Source organism: Natator depressus, chromosome 1 (genome assembly GCF_965152275.1).
Source record: "Natator depressus isolate rNatDep1 chromosome 1, rNatDep2.hap1, whole genome shotgun sequence".
Lineage (NCBI taxonomy): Eukaryota > Metazoa > Chordata > Testudines > Cheloniidae > Natator > Natator depressus.
The window spans coordinates 128,508,371-128,534,333 of NC_134234.1; the positions used below are offsets into that span (position 1 = coordinate 128,508,371).

Genomic DNA, 25,963 nt, shown 5'->3' on the forward strand with positions numbered 1-25,963 from the left:
GGCCGATGTCCTGCCGGGTCTCAGGGGTCTCGGGTGCCCCTCCCCCCCGGGCCAAAGGGCAGTCTCTGCGGACATGCCCCGCTGAGCGGCAGAGGTAGCACCGGGCCTCTCCGGTGGAGTAAAAGACCCGATAGCGGGCTCCCTGGTAGGGGACTAGGAAGGACCCCTCGAGCGCCTCTCTGTCACGCGCCCCTGCCGGCGGTAGAAGCTGCACTTGCCGGCGGAACGAAAGGACGTGACGGAGGGTGGGGTCCTTGCAGCCCAACGGGAGAGGGCTGATGACAGAGACAAGTTTCCCCAGGGCGGAGAGAGCGGGTAACAGGGCAGCATTGGGTAAAAAGGGAGGAACGGAGGTGAGGACGAGGCGAACGCCCAGGTCTTCTAGCAGCTCTAGGGGGACGAACACCCCCCCCCCCACCGCCAGGCCCCTCTCCACTGCCTCCTGGGCGGCAGCCTCCGAAGCTAAGAAAAAAACGACCTTCCCATACATCTTGGAGGCCGCCACAATAGCTGTGGGTCCTACCACCTTCGCCAATGCCTGCACGTATGTCTCCACGTGGGGCGAGGCGGGCACCAGGAGGCAACGGACACCGTGCCTCCTGGTCAAGGTGGGGAAAGGGCCCCGGCTGCTGGTGATGGTAGCGGAGGCAGTGGGTGGGCGAGATAACGAGGCGGCAGGCAGGGGGGAGCCTGCCACCGCCCTGGCATACGTCTTGGGGGCCAGAGGAGGGACATTCGCAGAGCTGGTGGAGGGAACAGCGGGGAGGGGCGCCACGGTCGATGACGAGGCCACAGCTGTGGGGGCAGCCCTGCCATTGAGGGCCTAGATGTTTTAGCAGGGCCCTTTCCTTTCTTCCCGCCCTGGCCTTTCCGGCCAGCTGGGGGGGGGGGGGGGGGTTCCTAGAATCTGGGGGGGCGGTGGGCGCAGCAGCGGCAGTAATCGCCCCGGTGCCTCCTGCTGCCGGTGCCCCAGTGGGGGCGGTGGCAAGTATTTTAACGATAGTGGTGGTGGGGGGACCTTGGGGGTTGGGCGGGGGCGGTGTGGGGGAGGGACAGCTGATATTATTAGAGGGGCCTCGCCCCTCTCATTCCCCACCATTGTGAGCAGGGAGAGACGGGGAGACACCGGAAGGAGGAGCGGGGAGGGGGAAGCAGATTAACCGCTCCTCCCTGCTGGGCTCCAAATGGGGGGGGGATACCAAATGGGTTGGACTGGGGGGGTGGGAAACAAAAAACGGGGTCCGGTAATGGGGCAAGCTGTGGGATAAGCAGTCCGGGGGGCGGGGGGTGTAGACCCACGCTCGTTTGTCCAAAGAGTCTCGTTTGGTCGGTTGTTGTGTCCGGTCCGAAAGGCAAAGTTCAAAGCAAACAGCTGGATCCGAAGGCAGATGGCAGGTTGCCAGCAGGGACGGACGGCGGGGGGGCCGTGACAGTTGTAGTAGTATTGGGGGGGGCACCGATGGATCGGGGGCAGCTCCGTGCCACACCCCCTGTGCCGCCACAAACGCAATTAAACCACAGTCAAACTCCCCCCCTCGAGAGTATAATTCGAAAAATTACTCAGTCTTACGGCCCCCTCCGTGATGATTTATAGCTTCCCTGGGTGATTTCCTTTGAAAATCTTCTTCTCCAACTGTGTTGGCTGTGTTCCAAGGCTTCCGGCAGGCCGAGAATGTTGTAAAGATAAGACAGGAATTCCAAACAGACAGCGAAACGGCTGGGTCTGGGGGCTTCCACTCCCCCCTCCGGGTGGCGGGTCAGCAATCTTCCCCCCCCTCCTCCGGGGGTTTCAGCCGAGGCAAATAGCTGCGCCCGAGAGCAGGCGAGGGGGGGTGGGTGGTGCTGGCAACAAGCTGGCAGCCGATCAGCACTCAAAAAACAACAAAGAAAAAGCGGCAAAAAATCAAACCAAACCAAAAAAAGTGTCTGGCCCGGTCGGGGTGGGGGAACTAAGGCAGGGTCCAAAAGTAAGAAAAATCCAGGCCAGGGGGCTTTAGGAAAGAATAGAAAGCAGATAGCTGAGGAGCAAGCTAGGGACGGTCCCATTTCCTAACAGGGAAGGTTCCAGAAAATCAGGAACTTTCTGGAGACAATTAAGACAGGCTGATTAGAACACCTGCAGCCAATCAAGAAGCTGCTAGAATCAATTAAGGAAGGCTAATCAGGGCACCTGGGTTTTAAAAAGGAGCTCACTTCAGTTTGTGGCGTGTGTGTGAGGAGCTGGGAGCAAGGGGCACTAGGAGCTGAGAGTGAGAACACGGACTGTTAGAGGACTGAGGTGTACAAGCATTATCAGACACCAGGAGGAAGGTCCTATGGTGAGGATAAAGAAGGTGTTGGGAGGAGGCCATGGGGAAGTAGCCCAGGGAATTGTAGCTGTTGCACAGCTGTTCCAGGAGGCACTCTAGACAGCTGCATTCCACAGGGCCCTGGGCTGGAACCCAGAGTAGAGGGTGGGCCTGGGTTCTCCCCAAATCCTCCCAACTCCTGGTCAGACACAGGAGGAATCAACCTGGACTGTGAATTCAGAAAAACGGCCAAGCTGAGGGCGGCCGTGAAGCTCCAAGGTGAGCAAATCCACCAATAAGTGCAAGACCCACCGAGGTAGAGCAGGAACTTTGTCACAAGTATTATATCTATACTTATATAATAATGAAGAAATTGAAACAGATCTTAGTTGAATCAATACAGGTCTGATAGCTAGTGTGGCCTCAAGAAGAAAACAGACCCTTTTGGGTTTTTTAAAATGGATTATTAAGTGATTTACAGATGCCTCTTAGGTAAGCTGATAAATGCACTAATATATTATGGGTGGGAAGATAATAAACTTAATAAAAGACATTTACAATGAAACTAAGATGTTTAAAAGATCTGTGCAATCAGTTTAATTTACCCTAACAGATTAAAAATATAGTGGATTATGTTTTATCTTTCACACTCTACTCTAAAGCCCCAAATCAAAAGTCATCTTTTTAACATTAAGATATGTCATGCTTGATTGTCAAAAGCTCAGAAAAGGAAATGGACCATTAGACACATAACTAGTTATTTTTATGTGTGAAGACCCTCTTTACATGCACAATCATGAACACACAAATTGGGTGTGTAAGATCAGTGTACCTTTGCATGACTGACCTTCTGAAAATCAGACCTGTTAAGTCCTAAACTATCAGGCATTGGATGTTAATATATGTAGAAAATTAACAGGACTAAAAAGCATCCCTCTTGCTTTTGTGTATGTACATATATATTGGAATTTAGCACATCTGGCTTAGAGGAATAGAAGTATTAGCTGTACTTTATGAGAGGGGCATCTCAGTGTTTATCCTGATGAAACTCCAGTGAGAGAGAGAGAGAGAGACACACACACACACACAGAGATATCTTTTGATCTGTAAGAATGATCAAAATATTAATAGGTCTGTGCAATAGAATCACAGAGTGTCCTAATGCATCTTATATACAAACTCTATCCCAAAATACATTACAAAGTTAAACAATAGCAGTCAATGTGAATTAGAGGTTTATGTAAGGGAGAAAAAGATACATTTTCAATGGAAATGGAAATGTGGGATCTCTCTGTAGGTGACAACACAGAGTTGTATCTGTACTTTGTCTGCACCTACAGTTTTTTTTTTTCTGAGGGAAAGGGGAATATCAACTATTAAACATAAGGCTGAAGGCCACAGCCACTCGGAAAGTGTAAACATCAATGCATAAAAATACAACCTGGGTTGTTCTGCTTTTAAAAACACTGTTAAAGAACTTTAAGAGAGAAAATATGTCTCTGTGTGATGATACATATTGCTATCTAGGGGCTGCCGTTATATGGACTCATGGGCTGTTCCTCCTCTTCTTTTGTAGTACTGCCAACCTCAAGTATTCAAAAATCATGAGTCAGGCCCTAAAATATCATGAGTTTTATTTTTAAATAATAAGTTTGGGTTCTTGTCATTTGCCTCCTGGTTTCTGAGCCTTTAGGGTACTTTGCATTTTCAAACTTTTCTTTGCAATCCTTAGGGCTAGAAACTCATCTTTTTAAAAGGAAAGCTGAAATTCTCATGCAGTTCCTCGACGGAAGCAGCTGGAGTTTTGAGAAAATATCAAATATCACGAGGTTTGTGATCATATTATGGGAGTTGGCAATGCTTCTGTTGTCATCAGACACAGCTCTGACAAAGATGTATAAGATCTAGATCTATATAGCAAAATAAATTCTGCTACATTAGCAACTAGTTCCCCTGTTATAGCCCTTTACTCTGGCTCCGTGGTCTATTCTCAACCTCCATAGAACTTAAACAGCTTGTCTGTTTCCTGAAAGCAAAATGGTGGTTGTATCTGGGCAGAGACAATTGAGGAAGTAGCCCTGCTGTGATGCAGAGATGATGTCTATTCTTTTCTGTGTTTTCTTATACTGCACTTATCACCATAGTATCTGAGAGCCTTCTGTCAGTGCATTTAGCAATGTGACTACACATATGTCACTTGTTCTTTGTTCCCTCATTGCTATGTGATTCTGAGAAGGAAATGTCAAAGAAATGCGCCTTGAAATTGTAGCAGAAAGCAGTGAGGTTTGTGATGGTCCTTAGTTCCAGGAAAGTACATTCCCCAGTCTTGGACCAGCCCCCAGAGAAAGTTCTGTCTCCTGTACAGATGAGCTTTACTGTTATCGTTGAGAGTTCCATTGTGCCAGAGGTATATAGTTGTCAACCAGAGTTTTTGTCCCAGAACTTTAGATGGTCTTGTTATCCTTGGCACTGGCCATGAAGTGCATCGAAGATAAGAACTGAGACCTTGAACATGATTGGATATTCTATGGAAAGCCAGTATCGAGAATGGTAGACAGGTCTGATGTGGCTTATGGAAGCCTGTGTTGTTGAGGAGACAAGCTTCAGAGTTCTGAATTAGTCAGAGTTTCCTATGTGCTAAAGGTTTCATGCCAAGGTATGTTGTGTTGCTGTAATCCAGCCAAGAGGTGACAAAGGCATGAATAACGAGGCCAGGTCTAATTGTGGCTGTGTATTGTCAACCAATGGAGACTGCACTGTGGCTGCAAACTCATCAAAATACTTTCCTTTGCCCACAAATATCATCTCTGGTTTGCTCAAATTCAGCTTAATCCAGCTGTTCTTCATCCAAGAGCTAATCTCATCCAAGCACTAGGCCATCTTGGTGGTAGAGTTCATATGCATGTTAAAGGCACTTGCGAACATGTTATTTGATCGGTTCACCAGTGGTAGTGTATAGATGTTGGAAAGGACTGGAGAAAGAGTTGATCCTTGTGGAACTCTACAAGCCTCAGGCAGCAATTCTGCCCCATTTGCTTCTTGGGCTTCTTTGCATATACTGAGAGGCAAAGTGCCCCTTCCCTGGGTGGGTGAATGGCAGATTTCTCAGCAGCTTTTCAACTCAATATTTCACCAGAACAGAGGAAGAAAATGTATCTTCTACTTCCTACTTTCCCCAGCTCTCTTCAGGTTGCAACTTCCCAAGAAGTATTTCTTTTCAGTGGGTCTATTCCTTTTCTTCTTCTGCCACACTTGCCTCATTGCTTCTTCTGGCCACGCTGATTCTACACATTGCTTCTGCATGGGTCATTCGGTCTCCTGTGGAAGAAGGAGAGTAGAGTTCCAGGTCCTCCTTCCATCCTTTACAATTTTTCATTGATATTTATCTTTTAGAGCAAGCCAAGATGCCACCAGTCTCAGACCAATGATTCTCATCATGATATCTGAAGTTGTGGGAATAATCCCCTGAGAAATAAGTACACAAACCCCAGCAAGGCAATTTACCTTAGAGAATGTTGAAGCTACGAGGCCATAAAGCTGTCAATAGTGTTCACAGAACAGCAGATGGTATCCAGGAACTGATTGTGAATCTAGATGAAAAAACAGGAGGTGCTTCCCTTTCATTAAAATAATCATGATATTCTGACTAATTGCCCTCTAAGCCTATGCAGGTTTCAGAGTAACAGCCGTGTTAGTCTGTATTCACAAAAAGAAAAGGAGTACTTGTGGCACCTTAGAGACTAACCAATTTATTTGAGCATAAGCTTTCGTGAGCTACAGCTCACTTCATCGGATGCATACTGTGGAAAGTACAGAAGATCTTTTTATACACACAAACCATGAAAAAAATGGGTGTTTGCCACTACAAAAGGTTTTCTCTCCCCCAACCCCACTCTCCTGCTGGTAATAGCTTATCTAAAGTGGTCACTCTCCTTACAATGTGTATGATAATCAAGTTGGGCCATTTCCAGCACAAATCCAGGTTTTCTCCCCAGCCCCCCCAGCCCCCCCCACAAAGCCACTCTCCTGTTGGTAATAGCTTATGCAAAGGCCCTGTAGGATTCCCAAACTGTTATGAGATCTGGAGACCCCTTCTCGTGAGTGAGCCCATGGTTACCTTGGTCTGAAATTCTACTGTCCTTGTGGATGTTGGTGCATCTCAGGAAGATGAGGGCAATAGAAATCTGGAGGCCAAATTTTAGAAAACATCAGTTTATCATAATAGACAATTCTAGTGGTGAGTGTATCTATGCACTGACCAGGGGCTATGCCATGCACATCAATTAATATATTCAAAATATTAATTTTGTTTATAAACTTAGCTGCACTGGATTTCAGTAAACACACTATTCCGAGGACTTGGGTTGATCTGTCTGCTCCCAATCAACACCCACCAAACCACTCTTGAAAACCCACTTGTCATTTGAGAGCTTTGCCACAGTCTTCAATGAGAGCAGGACTGAAACTCTTTTGGTCAGGAACTTTTTCCAAGTTCATATATTCATTTTTAAAACACTTTGGAGCACTGTGCCTATCCATGGTATTATGTAAGCAATTAATTACAATATTTGATACCTTTTCCATATGGATTTGTGTCAGTCACATCTCATTAATTCCCTCCCAGCTGATCCTAATTGATTTCTGGTAACCGTCTTCTCAGGTGAACCTGATTGACCTGTAGTCACCCCTCCTCAGTTGATAGGGAGGAGGGCTATCTGGGCTTCTGGGACTGTTTTCTATCCCCTCCTTGCAGCTGTCTGTCCTGAGTTTATAATTCTAACTATATAACTATATATATGTATATATATAAAGCAGTGTCTGATTTATTTTAGCCAGTATTATTATGTTAGCGTCAGTGAACCTAAGGGAAAAAATCAGCTGAGTAAAGGAATTAATAATTTTATTAAGATAATGTTGAAATAAGAAACGGTACAGAGTTCAAGCATAGAAGTTTCTGGTTGTCAGGGGATAAGGTACAGATTATCAAGGGGTGTAAAATTCGATTTAGGAGCTGGTGGAGCAAGGATTACATAATAATCTGCAATCTCCCCGACTGGGGGTAAAAGTTTAACCGGTCAGAGTACAGACATTGAGATATGGGGTAAGTTATCCACACAATGGCTATGTTCAGTATGCGGAGTATAGTGAGTGGATACGATGGTGGGGATGGGTCTACCCTCATTTGGTGGGATTTAATGTTCAGTGGGTTTATGGTTCCAGTTCATACGGTCCGATGGGGAAAGCCTCTCACTCTCTTTCCCACAGTGGGTGCACAATGTCGTACCGGCTCACTCCTTCTGGTACTGTCGGTGGCCGGTGATGTGCTCGATGTAGATGTCCCTGGACCATCGGGTGGTGTCTGAGACCATGAGGCGCCGCATGAGCCGTGCGTAGTGTCTACCGATCCCGCAGGTCCGCAGCACACGCTCATTGCAGGGGTCCCAAGCGCCCAGGGCTCCGACGATCAGGGCGTCCAGCTGCACCTCGTAGCCCTTTGCTCTCAGGGTGTCGGCCAGAGGGGCGTATTTTTCCAGTTTCCGAGCTCGGGCTTCCCGGAAGGCCGGGGTCCTGTTCTCGAAGGGGACCGTGATGTCAACGAGGATGATCTTTTTCTGGGCCTCGTTGGTGACAACCACGTCGGGTCGCAGCGGGCTGTCAGTACCGGGGATGGCGCAGTTCACGGCGACCTCCCCCAGGCACGATGCGATGGCTTTCACCAGGCGGTTCTGGATGGCGTTGTGGCGCAGCTGCCAGGCTCTGGAGTTGGGCTTGCAGCTGCACAGGACGTGAGGCAGGGCTCGTTGGAGTAGCCGCAGTTCCTGCAACGCTTGTCTCCGTTCCCGTGGCGGACGGCTCCGTTGAGCGGGACGCAGTTGAGCCGGGCGCGGTGGATGAACCGCCAATCGGCGAAGCGGGTGAAGCCGCCCCCGGCGAGGAAGTGGTTGCTGGCGTCCCACTTGCTGGTCAGTTCGAAGGCTTTTCCCTGGTCCGGCTTACGCTTCAGGGCTTCTATGTACAGCGAGTGGATGGCTGCCTTCAGGGTCCTCTCCAGCAGGCCCCTGGCGCTTGGGGTGATGATGGTGTTGTCCTCAGACCTGATCTGCGGCACCAGGACTCCCAGCTCGTGGCGCTCCTCGCACCACTCCCAGCGGCAGCCGATGCGCTTCCCCAGGCGGCGCGTGGCATTGCAGGCGCGGGACCACAGTGAAGCGATGTCGCCCCCGTCTCAGCCAAATTCGCCATCCAGGGAACCGCTCAGGAAGCTAGCGGTGTCTTGGTTGGAGGGGGCTCTACTGATCCGCTTTTGTGTTGCGTCATGGAGGGCTTTCGCTGCGATGCTCTTTACCATGGCGTCGGGACACGTCAGCAGGTGGAAGGCGTGGGTGATCACCGCCATGTCACACAGGTCACCCATGCGGGGGACATTGGCACCGCCATGTCTGTGGGTGATATAGACCAGCTCGTTGCTGGCTCTCTGGGGAAGGAATAGGAGACCCCTTCTCATGGGTGAGCCCATGGTTACTTTGGTCTGAAATTCTATTGTCCTTGTGGATGTTGGTGCATCTCAGGAAGATGAGGGCAACAGAAATCTGGAGGCCAAACTTTAGAAAACGTCAGTTTATCATAATAGACAATTCTAGTGGCGAGTGCATCTATGCACTGACCAGGGGCTATGCCATTCACATCAATTAATATATTCAAAATATTAATTTTGTTTATAAACTTAGCTGCACTGGATTTCAGTAAACACACTATTCTGAGGACATGGGTTGATCTGTCTGCTCCCAATCAACACCCACCAAATCACTCTTGAAAACCCACATGTCATTTGAGAGCTTTGCCACAGTCTTCAATGAGAGCAGGACTGAAACTCTTTTGGTCAGGAACTTTTTCCAAGTTCATATATTCATTTTTAAAACACTTTGGAGCACTGTGCCTATCCATGGTATTATGTAAGCAATTAATTACAATATTTGATACCTTTTCCATATGGATTTGTGTCAATCACATCTCATTAATTCCCTCCCAGCTGATCCTAATTAATTTCTGGTAACCGTCTTCTCAGGTGAACCTGATTGACCTGTAGTCACCCCTCCTCAGTTGATAGGGAGGAGGGCTATCTGGGCTTCTGGGACTGTTTTCTATCCCCTCCTTGCAGCTGTCTGTCCTGAGTTTATAATTCTAACTATATATATATATATATATATATATATATATATATATATATATAAGCAGTGTCTGATTTATTTTAACCAGTATTATTATGTTAGTGTCAGTGAACCTAAGGGAAAAAATCATCTGAGTAAAGGAATAGTACATTTAGTGCAAATAAAATAACCAGTTTGTGAGGGTGGCATGTAAAGAGGAAACAAAATGATGGTGTTTAAATGGCATTTCTGAAGGAGAAATTGCTTTCTGCTAAAAGCCATGTTCACTCTTTCAGGTGGAAAGGCTACAAACTGGGAAGGAGGTATTCGTGTGCCTGGTCTTCTTCACTGGCCAGGAGTAGTACAGGCAGGTGTCCATATTGATGAGCCCACAAGTAACATGGATATATTCCCTACAGTGGTTAAACTTGCAGGGATACCATTACCCAAAGACAGGTATGGTATACAGTTTCTTGTATTCTACACAGTATTTTTCATGGACACTTTCTTCTCTTTGCTAGCTTTTAGGTCTGTATTTAGTGGGAGAGAAGCATGGATTTGAAATTTCATTATTTTACCATTGTTTACAATAGTAAAATGTCTTTTTCATAGCACTCTTGTGGTACATTTTATAGCCATGTTGTACATGAAGACAACAAAATCTTTTGGAGTGCCTTTTCTGAACTAGTTCATGTAATTAATTTCCATCTCCTCTTGGGTGATCCCTTGGAGAGTCCTAGTTCCAGGCTCTCCACAACCCTATAGACTAATCCTGCACCACTGATATCAATGGGTGCTTTGTCCTTGGAGGTAGTGTGACCTCCTTTGTAAAGTGCTTTGAGATCTATGGATGGAAAGTTCTGTAAAAGAGCTAGGTATTATTCAATGGGTATTATTCAATGTGCAGGATCAGGTTCCATATTCTAGATCATCCTCCTACTCTTTGCCTTTAAACTGTCACCTCCCTTATCCTTTACAAAACATTTTGAAAAATCATACAAAATAATGAGTAGCTCTGTAAGAAAGTTCCTCTTCCTTCAGTTTTATAGTGTGAGACCAATGGGGCATTCAAAGAAATTAAGTGGATCAGCAGAAATTTTAGAACAGATAAAAGGAAATAGCCCTTATGCAGAGTATTGCAAATACATGAAGGTCACTGCTATGGAGCATATTCTGATCTGAGTTAAGTCACTGTAAAGCGTTGACTTTTATGGAGTTACTCTGTTTTTACACCAGTAATCTTCCTCTAAGAAAAATCACTGAGGCAAGCAATTTAGCGGGGTTTAAACAGTGGTTAAAGTAGATAAAAATGTGAGGGGAGCTTACCTGTTTTGGTAGCTGTAGGTCATCACTGGTGTGCAGGCAAACACTTAGAGGGTTAATGTTGAAGGTCTCATTACATCCAGGAGTAGCGTGGACTCTTATTTCATTTCAGCATTGTCTGAATAAAGCACCTACTCCTCTTGTAACTACACAGGTCTCTCTGATCCTTGTTCCCTATATTGACATCAAGTAGTGAAGTGACATTACATCATCATCTTCTATGATGCAACATGGCATATGGAAGACAATAGGAACAAGGGAATAAGTGTATCTAAAAAGCATCCATGTCCCCAGACAGGCCCGTAGCCAGCAAACAAGTGGGTATGTAGGTTTTTGCATGTGGGCGTACAGAGCCCTGAGCTCTGTAGGAGGATAATCTTGAGCTCCCAATTTATCTCCCCAGTAGGGAGTGCCCAGAGGGGCAATGGAACAGACAGAACCTTTCTGCTTTTTCCAGAATCTGCAAAGGGATGTCATCAGTTGGTGGCAGGGTCCTTCTTTTCTCCTGGTCAGGATGGAGAGTTGGAGGCTCTTCTTGTTCCCTCCTCTGAAGTGTAAGGAGAAGCAGCAGTGGACAGCTAGGACCATTGTATTTTTCTTATCAGATTCCAGTGCTGTTCACCTAATGGCAAGAAGGCTTTTAGAGTCCCACAAACTCCCCAACCAGGCATCAGCTCCTGCTGCTGCTCCCGCTTCGGATTCCCTGGTCTGATGTGTCATTATTTCACTAGCCAGCGACTATGCAGGAGAAACAGGAGCTCATCTTCCCCAAGTCCAGGAGAGGGAATGGAGGAGAACTTTCCTCCTGCTTTTACTAGAAGGACAACTGCACTTCCACATGCTCTCCATCACTTTAACGCCTAGGTTTACACAGGGACTGGACATACAGTACATAGGAGGATACATCATATAAACTTTTACATAAAAGCTCTGATCCTTCAAACATTTACACACATGCTAAGCCTTAAACTAATTACATGCTCCATTGAGTTCCAGGAGGGAGTTACCAGATGGGTTTTCCATTCTCTTGTAATCTCTTTTTCAGGTCACTGTTCCAAATACTCATCTATGTGTGACAAGGAGATGTGTATGCAATAAAGATCTGTTGCATCTGAGCTAAATCCTGCTTCCATTGAAGTCAGTGTCAAAGCTCCTTCTCCTCCAAATACAGAAGAATTGGGTTCTTGTATCTTTTACTCTTACTTGACCAGTGGAAGTTACAACCTTCTCTTTATCCATGTGCTCCTTCCATACTTCAGCCTGTCGTTATGGTTCAATCAGACTTCCCCTTATACCTCAGGAACTGCACTTGTGTAAATACAGTCCCCCTTCATTTGGAGATTTAAAGATAGTCCTGAATGCACATATTATTTTGTGTTGCTAACTCTTAGAAGAGACAAACTTACTTCGCTAACTTTGATGTCCTGGACTTTGCTGAATATAGGACTTGAGTCATTCTGTGTCTGATAACTATTGCTTTATTTATAGATACTGAAGTCTTGGAAAAAGTTTACCACATATAGCAAAAAACAGTACAAAGGCTTTTACAGCCTTGCTTAAAATACTCTAGGATCAGAGGGTGCTTTAGCTATAGGGAAACTAGGCTGCTGCCCAGGTTGGAGATATCTGGGCAGCTGTGTAGGGCAGCAGATTCGGGCTGGCTGCCCCTCTATCATGATGGAAGGGCAATTGGGCCAAATCTGAGTGGCGCTGTGACCTAATGACCCAGGTTACAACTACTCTCATTCAAATTTGTCCCTCGGTCTATGAGGGGGAGGCACACTGAAGTTTTGCCTAGGATAGTAGATTTTCTTGAGTAGCTTCTGCTTAGGGTCATTAACTTACAAGGCTGGAGTGATGTGGAAAACTGGGAAATATCTGTATTATTTTTATTAATATGGACTCTGTGTGTTTGTTTATGCTGGGTCACTTGCTATCAAGTTAGATCAAAATGGGTTGTTAAAGGAACCAAGCAAGAAAGCTACAACAATGAGAGACAAGAGTCATGTAGCAAACAATGGAAAAGCTGTTTATTGGAGAATACCCCTTCCCTGTCTCCACCCCGGCTAAGAATGGTTTACTTTTCCAAGGGTAAGCTGAGGATCAAAGGGAGATGCTAAACTTTACAGGAACCCAGGCCTTGAAAAGAGAGGGGGGTTGGGTGAGCTAAAGGGGGCTGCCCAGAGAGTGTCAATGAGAACTGACAGGCATGCAAGGAGAGACACAGAAATGAGCCAGCCAGAGATAGGGGTTAGGTGGGATGAAGAGAATTTACACAAAGAAAGAAAGATTAAGGGTTGGTAAGGGGGGAAAAATAGAGAGAGAGAGACCGACCTTCACTGTTTTTACCCTTTGCTCAGTGTGCTATGTACCTTTGGGTGAAAGAATAAATAATACTTTGTTTTGAAGAGGCTGTTTTCAAGTCATTAATCAGCCACTGTCTCAGGCTCCCGCTGGAAAAGGCTTACGGGTGCCAAACTCAGTTGGGCCTGTCTGGTTAACACCGTTGGAAGACAGAGAGGCTGTGGGCCAGAGATCTAGTCTAAGGGTTACTGGACCATGTGGTTCCACCCAGAGTGAGGTGCAGGAAGCAAAGCCTGTCACTTGAGAGAGATAAAAAGGGGCACTAAGTCTTATCTCGCCCAATAACTGTGACACAAGGTATTGTGAAAGATATAACAGAAATTTAAATATCTTACAGGATGGTGGGAGATTTTCATGTAACTTCTTTGTGATCCAGTGGCCACTAATGCTGTCCTTGATCAAGGTGTGAAAGAACAAATACCCTGGCTGTCACTTCTAGGGCACATTAGACTTCAAGGCTGCCAAATATTTTGCTCATCCAACTTCTCTATAATGTTGAAAATAGTATGTTCTAATTTCCCTTCTTGGTTACAAGAGGTAGATTTAATTAGTTTGTGTTCCTGCCTTTCTTTTGATCAGTTCATAGGTGCTAATATACAGTTCCAAAGCTGTTGTGTCCTTTCCTAAATACACTCAGTAAATCATTACAGTGAAGAGGCTCTTCTTGAAGTTCTGGAGAAATACCGGTCTGTCTTCTGGTGCTCATTTTGGTTATGTAAAATGAGAAATGTGCACCTGCTTAACTAAACTCAGTGCAGCTTTCCTTCTGTACCTCCTTGGAGGTCCTAGGCAAGATAATAAATACACATAATAAAATAAAGCAAAATAAGACAAAGTAATTCAGAGTTAATACACCAATCAGAACTTATGATTATTTATTATAGGCCAAATGGGAAGCTTATAAGAATAAGGTACTATTCAGAATGGATAAGGGTGGCAGAATCTGGATCCAAATATATAAATTGCTTTAAACTGCAGGAAATCCTATCCCTTTTGAAATCAATGGGAGTTTTGCCTGTGATTCCAAAGGGGCCAGGGTTTGACCCCACATTTTCTTCTCGGACTCTTAAAATGAACCTTTGCTTATTGAAATCACACAATAAATTGATAGCCATTTCTCAGATCATTCATTGCCATGAACCTAATCAATGCAAATATCCTGCTGCAGAATTCCAGAGCAAAATGAGGAAACGTTTTTGGGAAACTGCAAAATTTGGTTTCCAAGATCAAGTGTGAATGTCTGCTGTACTAAAGTTCTGGGCTAGATTGTGTCACGAGGGCATGGCCTTTTCTAAGGAGAAGCATATTGTCCCAAGACAATCCCAGAGAAGGAAATGTAGTTCTGGGAGTCACAATTCCCTCCCTGCTCTCCCTTTGCTCCTCAGGGAAAGTAATTTGCTGCTGGCCTATAGCACAAATAAATTAATACTCTGACAACATGCCAAATGAGCTCTGTTATGAGTTCTGTTGGCTGGTGTGTTGAGGGGGCAGATTAAAATCTCTGTTCATTCCCCACCTGTCCCCAATTATTCTCCCCTACCTGCCCCAGCTGGTTGACTTGTAGCACCTCAACCCCTGTGCCTCTAAACTCAAGGCCAAGCTAGCTTTCTGAAGGGGCATATTTCCCTGTATGCACCTGAACAGTCATGTAGCCCAAAACATTTTAGCCATCTGAGATTGTTTGGAGTTTATTAGTATTAATTTAAACAGTTTATCTGACACTCACAGTGAAATGATGTTCAAAATTAATTATGACTTTCAAAGGAAAAATAGGAAGGAACATCACAAGTGGCATCCAGAACTACTTTATGAAGTGACTATTTTTAACTGCCATTAAAACTCAAATTAGATAGCTGCAGAATTAGTTCATCATATGTTGTTAGAATATTCAAGCTACTCTGAGTTCAATAAAGCAGGGTCACTTTTTAATTTTGCATGGCAAAAATGAGCACCAGCTGATACGCCAGACTGGTATTTCTTCACAGCTGAAGTGAAGAGACACTCTGCTGCTGATGATTTATTGAGTGCTTGTAGGAACAGACAAGACAGGTATAGGATATGAAAAATTACAGGCTTGCCCTGGGACATCCATTACAAACAATCACTGTCAGATCCTTTCTGGTCTTGATGTGTGCAGATTTTATGGACATTGATCTCATGCTCTCTGAGTGGACACTAAGCCCCTAGGAATGTTGTTTTGTTTTTCCTCTTTTCATGTGATGGCCCCACACCAGTTTCTCTGCTTTAACCTCTGCCATCAAATTGCTTTGTTGCCACCACAATCCTTCCAGGTGAGGAGGAGTGGAAAGAACTATATGCCATAATTACTGTTCCACAATAGCTCAAAACAGGTTATTGTGACTAGCATGAAGCACCCCAGGGGCTGGATCACTCACCAGCAGCCCTCTGAATTCTCTCTAGCAAAAAAAGCCAACAAATAGGTTTCGATCTGGGGGAAGCTACTCGTCAGAGAGAAAGACCCAAAAAATGAGGTTCTAGGAGGGGAAAGATAGCAGAGAGCAGCCCCTTCTGACTGTAAGCAGCAGGTCCTGGGGGTTAAGTAGAAAAGAAACACACATCCTTAGCAAAGAGGCTGGAAGGGGAGGGTAGCAGAGGCACCTTCTTCTCCTATCCTCATCCTTGCAGCAGCCAATAAATAGAAAAGGAATCGAATAAGGAGATTTTCACCCATGTGCAATGAGTTACCTCTGAGTCTGCCTACATTTGATGAGTCATCCCTGGGTTCCCTCTGAGGCAATGTCTACACTAGCATTTATGTTGGCAAAACTTCTGTCGCGCAGGGGTATGAAAAGGTCCTGCAGCCTGTGTCTGTTTCTGTGATAGTCAGCCCCTGTTCCAGCCTACCTCTGCTCCTATCTCAATCAGCTATTGTGTGATTCTGATTCCATGAATCAGACTGGAGGATCCTAGGGGGTAGGAAAGGAGTTTCTAATTTTATCAGACACTTCCTAGCAAGGGAGTGATATCAAAATGGAACCCTAAGTGGAGGCGAGGGACAACATTGTGGTAGGAGTCCCAGTATATTTTCCCTGCTCATTAGCTGGGAGTGAGTACTGAGCTCACCATGGTGGTGGTCTATGATTTCCAAACTTTTCTAATCAGTTTCAGGCCAGTAGCTTTAATTTCCCAACTAGTAATTACCTGGCAGTTTTTTCAAGCATTGGTTGTAATAACAGGGAATTACATAATAATTAAAATTTACATAGAAGCTTAAAAGTTCAACTGTTTTAAAAAACTGTTTTTACAGGATGTCTTTCAAAAAGCTGAAAGAATAATAGCCTTGCTGATCTATGTAAGTGCGTGAATTAATCTCTTCTAAAAACTGTTGTAAAACTTGTAATTCACACCATGCCAAAACCATGGATTGTGATTATTTTTTTCCTGTAAGTTCATTCTAGCTACTTGATAGCTTAATGAACGGAAATAGTCATGTTTTGCTGATTATATAACTCCTTTTCCATCTAAATAGATGAATTCCTTCAAAGCATGATCAAATATGTCCAGCAGCTGTTAGAGGACTTTTTTTATTTGGTGACCATGCAGTTCATCCCTTAACACGTATTCTGAAAATAATTCATTTCAACTTTGAAATCATTGCATTCATGTTTAGTTCAACATATAGAATACATTCAAGTAGTGTCCCTGAGGTTACTTTAATGAATGTCCCTAGCCATGAAAGCTAGGGAAGAGCCAATGGTATACGATGAAGATTTCACTTACCTGTCCCACAGCTACCACAGCAAAGCTACTCTTTTAAGCAGCATTTAATGGTGATACGTGTTTGTGTCTCTAGAGGCCCAAGTTCCAGAAATTTACTCACAGACTGTTTGACTGTCCCCAGACCAAAAATAGAGAGAATGGGATGGGGGAAGCCAACTATCCACAAAAGGCAAAATGCAAAATTAACGTTCCTGTGAATAATGTAGAACTCAAGGAGAAAAAATGCCGGCAGGTTTTGCTCCAAATTCACCAATTTGTTGTGTCCCTTCAAGTCATGAAAAGAAGGCTAGCTCTAACACTCCAGCCTTCACGGTGGAGTGGCATTAGCACTGTCTGTTAAGAAATGGAAATGCATAGTTAGTTTTTTCTCAGCCAGGAAAGGCTTGGGTTTTTCTCCCTGACTTTGAAATGCTTTCTTATTCAGAATTATTGATGGACATGATCTGATGCCCTTGCTTCAAGGGAAAATTCTCCGATCCGAGCATGAATTTCTCTTCCATTACTGTAATGCATATTTAAATGCAGTGCGCTGGCATCCAGAAAACAGTAAGTAAACTTGCCTATTCACATTTTAAATATTTCATGCAATTTTTATTGCAACTTGAAAAGAATCAGAAAAAAGCCTGAGGCTATGGTTACAAATAAATTGCTTAAAGTACTGGGTTTTTTTCTTTATCTTTTTTATACCTTTCTCCTTTTTATCCAGAAAACACACCTATCTACACAGCCAGTTTATTATTTGACATTAATTTGATGCTGCACAACAAAGTTTTATATCAACACAGTGCTGAGACCTACAGTGACTGAATATATTTTCTAAATTTGTATTTGTTTAGAGCAGAGTTTCTGTTACATGATGTTACATTGGAGTCAGGGCCAGATATTACTTTTTAAATAAAATGTACAGCTAATAGGAATGTTTGCTGGACAGTTTAGTGGGTATTATGCCAACTGGACAATTTTTACCATTGAAAGCAGCAAAGTCACAAATCCCAAGTGAATTATTAGACTTTTCATGCTTTTATGAACACTATAATTGTGCTTTGAAGGCCAAGGAACTAAACATTGCTCACTGATCTATTTCTTTTTATCAGCTAAGTTTTCATGGTGGCAGCTGCCGTACTAATGTCAACATGTTGCCCTTCCTATAAAAAAAATCCCTGTGCTGAAGGAGTCACTCACTCGTTTGGGTGACAATATGCAGTACTTGTCCCAGGTCAGTTGACACTCATGGTGACAAATTATAAAAAGGCTTCAGAATGTTGATATGACACAAACCTTTTGCAGTGGACATCACCATGCATTCTGTCAATTTCAGTGCTTTTCAGCAGGTTTGTTAGCCTGTCAGAAGAGGTGGATTTAAGACTCTGATTCGTAAACCTCAAATAATTTGGAGGTTTGGTATGAGTAATCATCTATACATCTTACCCAAAACTTTCCATAATCACCTTGGATTGCATATGGGGATGCAAATCCTGCAAGATGACAGGATTGATGCAATTAAAAACAGATAGCAAGATGCTACACACGTAAATAAGGCTTTAGGAAAGAAATGCATGAAGTGTTGTATTTGAGAACTAGTACATGATCATGGAACTAAAGGGTATTGTAATGCACAATCATGCAACATGAAGATGTGATTATACCATTTAGGTACAGCACTGCGTCCAGGGGAGGGTATAACTGCACCACCCCACAGGGAGCAGGGGATGCAGTGTGTTTCTCAGAATTCCCAGGTCTGTAGAGGTGGTTTGCTCACTACCATGTGTGACACTGTATGGAATATGTGGGACACTTTATGATATTGCTGATACCAATATTATAAAATTGCAATGAATCGTGCCAGATATCCCATGTGAGGTATCTGCAGAAGTGTTATAATTTGCCAAGTCTGATAATCTTTTTTATGTTTGTATCACCTTTGTATTACGAGTTATAGATATATAGGGTATATCTGTATTTCCAAACTTGTGCTGTGCATCTGAGTGACACCCTCAGACAGACTGGTGTCAGCACTGCCCAGCCTGCTTTATGGCCCATCAAGGGAAATAAACTATACAGTGAACTCATTGAAAAAGGGTCAGGGGCTACACCTTATGACTCAGCAAGGCATGCAGGGGCATGCCTATGGACAGAACACTAAGGCTTTCATAGGGTTGCCAACTTTCTAATCGCACAAAACCGAACACCCTTGCCCCACCCCTTCCCCACTACTTCTCCAAGGCCCTGCCTCTGCCCCACCCCTTCTCTGAGCCTTGCCCCCACTCACTCCATCCCCCCTCCCTCTGTCGCTTGCTCTCCCACACCCTCACTCGCTCATTTTCACCGGGCTGGGGCAGGAAGTTCAGGTGCAGGAGGGGGTGAGGACTCTAGCGGGCTCCAGGATGGGGCCAGAAATGAGACATTCAGAGTGTGGGAGGGGGCTCAGGGATGGGGTAGGGGATTGGGGAGGGGAGGTGAGAGCTCCAACTGGAGATGAGGGCTCTGGGGTGGGGCTGGTGCCAAGGGGTTCGGAATGCGCGAGGGAGTTCCAAGCTTGGGCAGGGGTTGGGGTGCAGGAGTGGGTGAGGGCTCTGGCTGGGGGTGCAGGCTCTGGGGTGGGGCCAAGGATGTGCGGTTTGGGGTGCAGGAGGGGGCTCTGGGCTAGGGCCAATGGGTTTGGAGTGTGGGAGGGGGCTCCGAGCTGGGGCAGGGGGTTGGGGAATGTGGGGGTTGCGAGCTCCAGGAGGGAGTTTGGGTGTGGAAGGGGACTCGGGGCTGAGGCAGGGGGTTGGGGTGCGGGAGGGGGTGCAGGCTGCGGGTGGTGCTTACCTCAGGCGGCTCCCAGAAGTGGCTGGTATGTCCCTTGGCTCTTAGGCGGCCAATGGGAGCTGCAGAACTGGCTCTCAGGGCGGGGGCAGTGCCTAGGAGCTGCAGGGATGTGTCACTGCTTCTGGGGAGCAACACGGAGCCAGGTAGGGAGCCTGCCAGCCCCGCACCAACCGGACTTTTAACGGCGCAGTCAGCAGTGCTGACTGGGGCCACCGGGATCCCTTTTTGAGTGAGTGTTCCAGTCGAAAACCAGACACCTGGCAACTCTAGGCTTCCAGGCCATGTGCTGGGTAGCTTGTATTTGGAACAAAGAAAATACATGCTGCATGGCAAAAGACTGTAAAAGGCAGCTGTATCTTCTCCATTTTGTCTTCAGTCCTACTTCTTGTCTTCAGTTCTGCTTCTTACCTCTGGAGGAACTTTGCTACAAACTGAAGGTCTGTACAAAGGACTGAATGACCCATCCATGTGGATGTACTCCAGAGGGACTTTCAAGCCAGCAAACTCACCAATACTGCTAAGAACCTGGTATATGGACTATGAAGTTTCTGTATGAATGTGATTGCGTTGCCATTTAACAACTCTCTTCTTGTTCTTTCTTTTTTCTTTATAATAAATCTTTAGTTTTAGACACTAAAGGATTGTCTGGCAGCATGGTATTTTGGATAAGATCCAACCTAATATTAACCTGGCAAGGTGGCTGGTCCTTTGGGGTTAGAAAAACATTGTGTATGGTGAACAGAGTTTTAAAATAACTTTTCACTGTACTGGACCTAAGTGCTGATTGGGAGCCAGAGAACTGGAATGCAATAAAGGGGGCTGTGTTATTTCTTTTTTCTTTTCTTTTCTTTTCTTTTCTTTTCTTGATGACCAGTGTGGGGATCAGAAGCACAGTTTGTGACTGGTTGGGAAGTTTAACTTCAGTGTTACCCAGCAGTCTTGTGCGTATCTTCTCTCCCTTTTGCAGCCTTCCCTGACCTTAGCATGTCCAGTGAGGGCTGCCCTAGGCACCACCGGGTCACACCAAACATCTTTGTGGGGTGGAGTTCTCTCTCCTTCCCCTGAGCAGCTAGTCAGCTTTCTTGTCTCTTAGGGCAGATGGGTGAGTGGAGGGGGTTGGAGCAATGGACCCTAATCTTCCCAACCTCTATAGTGACTAGAATAGAGCAGTCCCTCTTATTCCCAGAATTCATGGACTGCAATTTTTCCTAGTACTAAGATGTGCCGTACAAGGGTGGAAAGAAGTCTGCTTGCATCCTCCCTCCATGCTGCATAGCAAAACAGGGCCAAGCAGAATCTGGCCATAACGTTTTCTTGATGTCACTTTCGTGTGGAAGTCTATGTATGGAAGCAGCCTGACAATCATGCAGAGTATCATTCTCGGAGCACAAGCATGTGGTAGGTAAACATTCTTCTTCTTTCCCTTTTGTGTCAGTTTCTCTGGAGAGTGTTCAGTTGTCACTGCTACCACTCTTTTCCAATCCCGGCTCTTCATAAATGCCTTTTCTGTGGAGACACTAGAACAGCATCCATAAAGATTTGCTCAAGCCAGTGAAAGATCCTTCACATTGCTTATCTCACTCCAGCATGTTACTGTTGTATAGAAAGAGACTCCATGTACTTCTCTAGCTTGTTGCTCTAGTACACAGCTGATGTAATCAGCATTGCTGTGGTCACTCACCTGGCACAATATAGTATTTTCCTCACTTCTGATTTCTCAGTAGCTCTCTGTGGCAGTTCTGATATTGTAAGAAGCACCTGATATGTTCAAAATACAGTATATTACTAACTCATTAATTATTGCCCTTTAACTGCTCCCAACTGTTCTTATTGGCATTTTGACCACTAGTTTGCTGTGCAATTCTGAATTTTACTATTACCATTTATGACAATCAGGGTCCAGACACCCCAAGAGGAAAAGGGGGGTTCTGAACCCCAAAAATAAGCAGGTGAATCAGCTGATTGTATACACCATTGTTGTACTATAAGTAAAGTAGCATATAAAAACTGATGTGCTGATCATGAATATCATTGCGTGATGTATGTACAGGTGATGTGTAAAGAGTTATGCATTTAGGAAAAATGTTCCTAAAATATGTTGTGGGGCAGACTTGATAAACAAAGAAATATTGTTTTTCCTGTGTCTCCAGTGTAAATGGAACAAGGTGATTCTAGAGACAATGGAAGTTACATAGAAGTCACCAGGGGAATGGGAAGTTAACAGCTGGTGAGAAGAACTTTAGCTGGGGATACACTTGAAAAGAATACATTTAAAATGTTTACTGGACTGTAAAAAAGAAGGGGAGAATTAGTTCATGGGTATCCTTAAAAAAGGCCTAGAAAACTATAAAATGCTATCCTACCATACTTACTTAAGCTTACCCTTCTTGCATTGTGGTTTGCATGTGGGCACAAACCCAAACCTGCGTAACAAAAATGAAATGTATGCAAGTATCAAAGTATTCATTTCTTTCTTGTCTTTGTATTTTATGTACTCTTTAGAAAATATGCTTCAGCCTTGTAAACTCTGCAGTGTCCGTAATGGCTGCTCCTGCTAGGGATGGCATTTGTCCAAAAGGAAGAGCTTCCAGCATCATGTGTCCAAGAGTGAAAGTTTTTTGTAAGGATTGACCACTGAAGGTTCAGAATGCTAGCATGCAAAATATCCTGTGTATGCACTCACATCCGTAACTAGTTTAAATTTAGTTAAAGCGTTGCAGGTCCCATATGACTGTATAGTGCTTGTACACCAGAATTCAGAGTAGCAGCCGTGTTAGTCTGTATTCGCAAAAAGAAAAGGAGTCCTTGTGGCACCTTAGAGACTAACCAATTTATTTGAGCATAAGCTTTCATGTGCTACAGCTCACTTCATCGGATGCATTCGATGAAGTGAGCTGTAGCTCACGAAAGCTTATGCTCAAATAAATTGGTTAGTCTCTAAGGTGCCACTAGTACTCCTTTTCTTTTTGTACACCAGAATGAAGCTGGTCAAGTTTTATTTGAAAAGAATTTCCAAGAAAAGGATAACAACCAGATCTTTTTAGATCTCGTACATACAGATCTCATACATACAGAGATGCTGAGGGAACTAATGCGAATACAAAAGAGCCCTGTATGAATCTCCACCATCTTCCCTCTAGCGAGCTGCAGGTGTGGAAGATGCTTGAATTACTGCAGATCTAGGTTTTACCAGAAGGAGGGAGACATGTAGTACCTGTCTGGACAACAGGAAAATAAAGATAAATCATTTGATTTTTTTTCTTAAATAGACTAAATACACTGCAACAAAAGACTGAGTCCTTAATACAGTAGCCTTTTTCAGACTGATATCCAAATGGATATTTAGGATATATGTATCCTTAACACCCAGATGGTTAATTGGATTGATTTCCAAATCATACAGAGTAGAGTCAGAGAGCCTGTGAGTGAGTTGCATACTTTGATGGCTGATCTTCCCTTCACTGTATTTCACCAGGACAAAGCTGTTCTGCGTCCTTTTACAAACCTGTTTCTGAGGTCCACCAAAACCAAGCCATTTGGCTGCGTTTTCTTTTTAAAACCCCATTGTCAGCCAAGGGAAACTAGGTTCCATACCCTACCTAGAGTATTGTTAGTCTATTGTGCTATTTTATATTGTGGTTCTTATACTGAGCCTACTACTGTGGTATCGGAGTGGCTCTTACTAGTGTGTTACATGATTTGACTAGCATCTGTCACATGTGGTTCTCTTCTTTTTCCCTGCCCTCTCCCCGTGGAGAAAAGTGTGTTTGGATTATTTTACATTTCTTTTTAAATGATGGTTTGTTCTTATTTAGATAATACTAAGGCATTAGGAAGTCACTTAAAGTCTTTTGTAGGCTTTGGGAGCCAATGTAAGGGGAATGTCTGTTCCACTCAGTGCATGTCAAGGTGGATCAGGTTATGCATTCAGACATGTTATGCTGTAACTGAAAATCTGACCATCTCTTTGCTAGGGTTCTGGCAGAATCAATGGCCTGCCTCTATTATGTTTCCATCTTAGAAAGCTGCAGGGCTGCTACCAGTTCTGCTCACACGTTTACACAGCACCTTTCTCAACATGGCATCTAGGCCTGATGCTCACTTTAGGAGGGCAGTACAGCAATCTTTGTTTAATTAGAACTCCTCAGCCCACCTTCTTGGGGTTTGTAATAGTAACTAGACTCTGACAAATGGGAATATGCAGAGATCATCTTTAAGAAGAAAGGCTGAGTTGCAGTAACTGTGGTTCATTGAGAGTGTTGGCTGTCAGCGTATTCACACTAACTGCTGACCATCCCCATTGCTCTCTAGGACTCTGAGGTTTAATAGAAGGAACTGAGGTAGCTGAGGGTTCGGGAATGCCTGGCCCATTGTAAACTTGGCTCTGAACATTCAGTACTACAAAGGGCTTTTGTAGAAGCTCCTGAAGCTCAGTGATGCTGGAGGGCTCTGCCCACACATATTAATATTCTGACGCTACACATTTGAAAAATTCTAATTCCTGGTATTTAACCTGTCTTTTTGCCTAATTAGATGTCATCTTAAGTGCTCAGGATCCTAAATCATTAAACATTTACACTTTAAAAGATCATAATCAATGACAATGTAGTTTCTACGTTTAAAGACTAAGCCATCTAAGTTTTTTGTATAATGTTCTGGTCACTGTATATGTCAGAATATGCTTTGGCCTAATTTAACTCAATCAAATGCTATAGTTCTGCTGATGGTAACAGACTGGTACTTCTGTACTATGGATTGCTTTTCTTTGTTAAAGTTATAATTTACATAAAGGAATACTGTAAAAAATGTCAAGAGCTGCTGCTCTGGAACTTTGCTGGCATAAGAATTAGTGCTATTAAAAATGCATCACTATGACAACGTAATTATAAGGAGAGCATTCATCAAATAAAGAGTGTATTTTTGGTCGCATGGTACTGTTGCATGTTGCAAACTCAGAGGCCTGTTCTCCTCTCATTGTGACCATCATTCCATTAATATAAGTGGGAATTACACTTCACGCTGTGCAGTAAATTCCTGCATGCCTTGTAAACATTCTGGAATACAACACAGCACAGTATATATTACAAAGAAATAACAATCCTAATGGTATTTTAGCACGATAAGTAAAAATCTATTGATAAATGTCAGGATGATTGCACTAGCAACAGTTCAGCTTCCCTATTACAAATCAGGGTTTTAGTAGTACAAAGAAAAGGAGGACTTGTGGCACCTTAGAGACTAACCAATTTATTTGAGCATAAGCTTCCGTGAGCTACAGCTCACTTCATCGGATGAATAAAAGTGGAAAATGCAGTGAGGATGTTTTTATACACACAGACCATGGAAAAAATGGGCGTTTATCACTTCAAAGGGTTTAGGAAACTGCTACTTTTAGACAAAGAAGAGGAAGGAGGGAAAACATAAGCTTCATTTTTGTGTTTAGTAGAAATGTTTACTGACTTATCTAGGATGAACTAGATCAACTTCGTAGTTTTTACTAGACAATAAATTAAACCAGCACTTTTACTGCTTCCTTGCCCTCTCCCCTACCCCATAGTAGTTTGTTTCCAGTACCAAAACTGTGAGTGTCAATATGAATATTTTTAAGGGCCTTGCCATGGCAAATTAAATTGAAATGCCAATAAAATCAAAACAGTGCATCATGCAAACATAAATGACTGATTGAATTGTATTCCCCTTTCTATGAGATATACTAATCTGCATAGACAGAGAGGAAGAATCTACTAATCTCAGTACTGCATTGCCTCTGGTACTGAGACACTGGGTAAAGGGAGAATAATACCGAAGTTATCAGCTTTAAAAATATAAATGAAATTATTAGCAGCTCTCATTACAAGAACAACCACACATCAAAAACAATGGATTGATCCTTCTTGTGAAAAATACTGATTCTGAATCTAGTTCTTTTGACTTAGTGATGTAATTTAGAAATGCCTTTGAGAATTCTCACCCATCAGTTCACTTGGGACACCCCCAACCTGAATGGGAGAGGCTGAGATTGTCTGGCACGGAGTGTCCCCATGCTGCTTCCTACATTATGGGCCATATTACTACCAAAGGCCACACTATTACTGTCCCTTCAAAGGCCATCTGGTTGGTCAGATGATATTACAGGTTCAGAGCAATGGTCAAGGAGCATTCTTGTCAAACTTGCTAGTCAGTCTTTGCCTACTCATCCAACCTGAATCAGTCAGCTAATTTTGTTCTTTGGTAGACCAAGCTTTGTGAAGAATTTCAATTCATAGAATTATATTCATATTGTGTGAG

The 25,963-nt window shown here is 44.0% G+C and overlaps 1 protein-coding gene across 4 annotated transcripts in view; it reads left to right on the top strand.

Annotated features, from left to right (window-relative positions):
- The window catches only part of STS (steroid sulfatase), a 188,689-nt gene that overhangs the window by 119,204 nt on the left and 43,522 nt on the right, over nt 1-25,963 (top strand). Inside the window, exons 8-10 of one of the 4 annotated variants that reach the window (XM_074966402.1) lie at nt 9,733-9,892; nt 17,289-17,410; nt 20,888-21,063. The exons of 2 other annotated variants lie outside the window; for them this stretch is intronic. In XM_074966402.1, coding sequence (XP_074822503.1) covers nt 9,733-9,892; nt 17,289-17,410; nt 20,888-20,982 — 377 coding nt within the window. In that variant the 3' untranslated portion in view covers nt 20,983-21,063. Of the gene's footprint in view, nt 1-9,732; nt 9,893-17,288; nt 17,411-20,887; nt 21,064-25,963 lie in introns of those variants that run through there. One more of the 4 variants, XM_074966375.1, reaches the window with a different exon arrangement.